The 6,000-nt window shown below is 34.7% G+C and overlaps 1 protein-coding gene across 3 annotated transcripts in view; it reads left to right on the top strand.

Moving 5' to 3' along the window:
• The window catches only part of UHRF1BP1L (UHRF1 binding protein 1 like), a 115,226-nt gene that overhangs the window by 43,834 nt on the left and 65,392 nt on the right, over window positions 1-6,000 (top strand). For all 3 annotated transcript variants that reach the window (XM_032416165.1, XM_032416166.1, XM_032416167.1), the window contains one exon: window positions 4,505-4,685. In XM_032416165.1, the coding sequence (XP_032272056.1) occupies window positions 4,505-4,685 (181 nt within the window). The remainder of the gene's footprint in view (window positions 1-4,504; window positions 4,686-6,000) is intronic.

The raw sequence follows: 6,000 nt of genomic DNA, 5'->3' as shown, positions 1-6,000 counted from the left end.
GTTGGTTGTGATTTCTCCTCTTTCATTCATGATTTTGTTGATTTGGGTCATTTCTCTTTTCTTTTTGATAAGTCTGGCCAGGGGCTTATCAATCTTGTTAATTCTTTCAATGTAGTTCATCTTAAATGTTAGAGTGCAAATAAAAAGGGGAGTGAAGGAACCATAGAAGCATAGAGAAGTTGTAGTCAACTGCTTGCATAGTTTGGAAAGGTTTCACAAAGAGGATAATGAAACCAAGTCTTAAAAATGAGAAGTTCACAGTGAGGGAAAGGATGTGTCAGATGAGGGAATGGAATCTGCACAAGTATATTGTTTTCTGTTTTTTGTTTTTTGTTTTTTCACAAGTATATTGTTAAAGAGCATGGTATTTCTGATAAAGATGAGTTTGGCATTACTAGAGAAGTCTTTTTGAGAATAACATACACATGCCTCTCAGATATACACCTTTCCAGGTTTTAAGGAAATTGGGTTACACATATTCCATTTTGATGTGTTCTTTCTTAAACTTGGTCTGCCAGAGAATGTGCTTATGTTAAAATGTCAGATTCATTCTCCCTTTCCCAAACTACTCTTATCCTACTTGACAAATGAAAGGCCTTCTTCTTAATTCTTATTATTCTTAGTATGATGGATTTGTCCAAGAAGAGAGGAAAAATACTAAAAAAGCTTGGGGTGTGACAAGATGGAGGTAATTTGAAATACTGTTATTCGTGTTGGAAGTCAATGACTAAATGACAAAGTAACAAGTCATGTGGTTTCTACTTCCACTTCTTTGCTTTTGACACATTTAAAAAAATTTTTTTTAAAGATTTTATTCATTTATTTGAGAGAGAGTGAGTGGGAGAGCATGCGTGGGGAAGGGTCAGAGGGAGAAGCAGACTCCCTGCTGAGTGGGGAGCCCGACGCAGGGCTTGATGCGGGGCTCGATCCCGGGACTCCAGGATCATGACCTGAGCCGAAGGCAGATGCTTAACTGATTGAGCCACCCAGGTGCCCCTGTTTTCAACACATTTGAAGTAGGGTCTGTCTATACATATCAGCTATTAGATTATTAAAAATAATTTTTTAAAGTCATTTCATGAATCCTGGCATGTAATTTGAAGGAATTCAAAGAATCATGTCATCTTGCTAAAATAAAACCATTTTCATTCCAATTTACCTATTTATATGAATAGTTTTCTAGAGCTTTTAGCCGTAAAAATGAAATAAGGAATTGATGTAAACCTTATATCATTCTACCAATAAATAATATTTATCCAATGAGATATCTTTATAATTCTCTGGGGGAACCTGATTTTAAAAGTTTGATGAACAGGGGCGCCTGGGTGACTCAGTCGGTTAAGCGACTGCCTTCGGCTCAGGTCATGATCCCAGGGTCCTGGGATCAAGTCCCACATCGGGCTCCCTGCTCTGCGGGGAGCCTGCTTCTCCCTCTCCCCCTCCCCCTGCTTGTGTTCCCTCTCTCGCTGTGTCTCTCTCTGTCAAATAAATAAATAAAATCTTAAAAAAAAAAAAAAAGTTTGATGAACAGAACACTGAACTATAACACAGAGTGGTCTTTCTGGGTGGGTAGCCCAAGTTTAGGCAGACGTATGTGGTGACTGGATGTAAGGGGCATTTGTTATATGTTGAAGAATTTGGACTTTTTCCTGTAGGCATGTGAAAGCCACTGGAAGTTTTTAGTAGGAAAGGAAATCTAATAATGCTTGGTGGTATTATACTGGATGGGCTGAAGAAGAAAAAGATTGCCAGTCTAAAAAAGGGGTAGATTTGAACCTCTGGAAATGGTTTGAAAGAAGAAATCAACAAGCCAAACTGGGGAGAGATACCTGAGTCTTTCTTCAGTTGAAAATAAAGAAGAGAAAATTGAGGATTTTCAAATGATAATTGGTAGCCAGTAAGTAAAGGGAATGCAGAAGAAGGAAGCAGGTTTGATTAAGGGAGATAAGGCTAAGAAAAGGTAATAATTGAGTACCATTTTGAAGTTGAAAGAACATAATGAAATAGAAGTAATATTTTAAGTATTACCATCATAGGCATGAACACTAGTCTGTCAAGGTTTACAATGAGGATTTATGTAGCTTAGAATGTCAGTAACAGAGATGGTAATTGAAATTAAAGGCTAGTAGAGTTTTGGTGTTACTATAGGTCTTATTTAAATATGTGGATATATTTATATAGAATATAGATTAGGAAACCAGATAAAGATACAAATTGGAAACTAGAAACAAAGATAAAGTTCTATAATCCTATCACCATAATAAAACCAGTGTCAGCATTTTGAGTTATTTCCTTACAGGCTTTTTGCCTAGGCACCTGCATTTTTCCTAGTTTTAGTATGTAGTAAGTGGATATATACAATTTTCTTCCATGTTGTTAGTCTTTGTAATTACTATTTTTTGTTGCTCCCTAATATTTCTTAGTAGACTTACTTAACCATTCACACTACCACAGAGTTTCTTTCTTGAGTGGTAGTTGTCACATTACTACTTTAGGTATCATATAGAATGTCCTAATGATTTGAGGACCAAGAGAGTGGATGAGAGAGTGAAGTAGTTGATAGTGTTCCTTTGCTCAGCTGTACAAATTGAGAGACGTCTTCTCTCATAAATATTTGATTAGCTTCATCTTTTCCTTCTCTAAAAGGGAAGACTACACTGAAAACCAAGAAATGTTAAGATTATTCAGAAGGCAAAAGAGTTCATAATGGCCCACTTTCCCCCCACCCCCCGCAAACAGCGTATAAACACTGAATCTACCACAACATTAAGAAAAGGGTTTGTAGAGAGATTAATGTTTATGTTTTTGTTTCTATCAGTATTTTTGTTGATGAAGAAATAGAAACCCTGGTTAAAGAAATACAGGAGAATTTTTTCCTTCAAAATAGTACAATCATAGATATAAATAGTAGTCTGTTAAAGCTTTGAAAGTAGAAGAACATAAGTGATTTGTCTTGGGGCGCCTGGGTGGATCAGTTGGTTAAGTGTATGACTCTTGTTCTCAGCTCAGGTCTTGATCTCAGGGTCCTGAGTTTAAGTGCTGTGTTGGGCTCCATGTGGGGCCTGGAACCTACTAAAAAAAAAAGTAAAAATAAAAATAAGTGATTTGTCTTATGGAAGTTACTTCGACAATTAGTAAAAAAAATTTTCTCAAGCCCCTAGAATTTAAGGCTTCACAATTATAATTCATCTTTCCTTTTCTTTAATTACTGTGGACCTTGATCATTTTCTTTGAGAAATTCTCATTTACTGAGTATACTTTGAAATTTGTTTACAGATAATTCTTAATAGATAATGTGTAAACATGTATATATACAAAATATATATACTTTAATTTTCCATATATCACTAACTATACTTTTATTAATGAATTGTTCTTAATTAGAAACTTTTTAATATTTTTTGATGAAAAGTTTGGTCTTCATTTTGTTAATTATTATCAAAATTTCATGTACAGTTCTTTAGCTTATGTAACAGATGATCTTACAGTATGTTTACATATATACAATCATTTTAGGCTGTTAAATTCACATCAGTCTTTATACTTTAGCAGTATTCTATGCTTCTTCACTTTGGGGAGAAAAGAATTTGAATGCAGAGTCTGTTATAAATCTCTTCTGATTTCTGGCTTCTTCAGATATCCATGTTCAAAGGATGTGCCTCATCTCTTACGAGAGGCACCAGAGCACTTACAGTACTAAGTAGTATCATAAGCACTTCACAAAGAAGTGATTTATTTTTACAGGCTATATAATAGTGTATACAGCTGATGTATACAGGGCTCGCATTTGTTTCTCTTTTTAAAAAAAAAAGATTTATTTATTTATTTGAGAGTGGGGTGTGTGTGGGTGTGAGTGAGGCTGTTCGGGGTGGGGGAGGGGTCGAGGGAGAGAATCTTCAAGCCGACTGCCCACTGAGTCCATGCCTGATGCGGGGCTCCATCTCACAACAGGTGAGATCAAGACGAGCTGAAACCAAGAAATGGAAATGTTAAACCAAAATAACAAAATGAGGGATCCAGGTTAAGTAATAAGCAAAAGAATAGAGAAAAGTATCTTCTAAGCTTTTTTACATTTCTCACTCTTTATATTCCCTCATAGAATAAACTGAATTACGTTATTTAAGGGGAAAACTCCTCCACTGACTGACCCACCCAGTCGCCCTTGTTTCTCTTCTAATAGGTAGAACTGATACTATTTGAATAAGCTGCCTTTAATAGTTGCTAAATATATTTTCTAGAATAAGGACTATAAATATATAAATATTCAAGTATTTATTAAAATACATTGGTCTCATATTCAAATTGTGTATAATTCTCCAGTTTTTAGATTTAACTTTATTCTCATATAATTCAGAAAATATTTGGGGGGAATTGAGTTATTGATAGAAAACAAAATATATTAGCTTATTTTTCACGACTTCATTACTAAAGATATTTAAGTTTTCTTGTTTGTGGAATTTCAAATATTTAACATGAAGTGATAAGGCAGTTTTGAATCTTTTAGAGCTCTGCGGTAGCCCCATCTACCCAACAAGTGAAGACACCACAGACCTCAAATGCTCCTGATCTAAATGATGCAATTGTGAAACTATTCAATGACTTTGATGTTAAAGAAACCTCTCATCACTTGGTGATTTCTCATCTAGATCTACACATATGTGATGATATTCATGCTAAAGAAAAAGGTAAATAAAAGCTGCTTATTTCAAACTATTTTGGTTTTTCTAGGATTTCTTACAAAACTGGATTGTTTATCATATGTAATACATAGTATGTCCAGTATGATAACTGGCCATAATTTTATCATTCATATGAGGTATGTAAATGAAAGTTGTAATTTTAAGCAATATATATTGGTATGAAATTTTATTTTGCTTTAGTACTTAGTATTTCAGCACAATTTTTTGTTAGCTAGTATTTCACCAGATACTACCAGTAAAATTAGGTTTTAAAAAAATCATGGCCTAAATATTAGACTTGCCTTTGAATTAACTTTTTCATAATTTTGAAACTGTATATAAATTAAATTTGAGTCCATACTCAATTCATAATTATTTGCACACATGTTTTCCCATGGTGGTCTGTCTGCATTTTTCTGACCCCATATTCATGTAAACATAGCTGTGTGGCTGTTTACCATTTCTTGTGTCTCTTCGCCAGTAATCCTCCCAAAATTTGCTTAGGAAGCTAAATTCTAGTTAGTAAGTTTTTTTTCTTTTAGCTTTTGTTTCTCTTATTTTTCCTTATTTAGTAGACACAGGTAAGGGAGTAAATGGGAAGCTGCTCTTGGTCGCTTTGAAAATCTGTGGTTCCATAATGTAGGTACTAGGCATTTCTGTTTCTCCACTGGAGAGTGTTCCTGGCCCATAAGTGTTGGGAGGGCTCATCAAGTGGGCCTTCTTCTAGGACAGTAGTTCTTAGACTGTGGTGAGCTTGAGGATCAAGCTGAGGATCTCTTTAAAACCGGGATATTTATATCTAACCATTCTACCTCAGACCTGATTCACAGTCTGTACATCTGTGAAAATTGTTGCTCTGTATTTTTAAAGCTGAAAGAGTAAATATTGAGACCGATCCTGGATAGCAGAAGTTACCCTGCCTTCATCAGATAAGGCAGCCAGATGTCACTGACTAGATAAAAGGGTGGAACAAAAAGGTGAGGAAAGTTTGGAGTTTAGAGAAGGATTTGTTCTCTTTTCTTTTGTCCATCTTTGTGTCATTTGGTTTAAAGTTGGCATCTTCTGCTTTAGTTAGGTGAAAGGAAAATGGAAAAGTTAAAATAATCCAAAATAACAAAATGAGGGGTCAAGGTTAAGTAATAAGCAAAATAATAGAAAAAAAGTGTCTTTTAAGCTTTTTTTTACATTTTCACTCTTTATATTCCTTCATAGAACAAGCTGAATTATGTTATTTAAGGGGAAAACTCTACCAAAACATTTCCCTCATCATACAGATCTGTTCTAAAATCCAGAAAGGTCTGAAATGAATTATGTTCATTTG

Source organism: Phoca vitulina, unplaced genomic scaffold, assembly GCF_004348235.1.
Source record: "Phoca vitulina isolate PV1807 unplaced genomic scaffold, GSC_HSeal_1.0 scaffold19, whole genome shotgun sequence".
In the NCBI taxonomy this organism is placed as follows: Eukaryota; Metazoa; Chordata; class Mammalia; order Carnivora; family Phocidae; genus Phoca; species Phoca vitulina.
The sequence above is the reverse complement of the archived record's forward strand: the minus strand, read 5'-3'. Positions and strand labels throughout refer to the sequence as shown.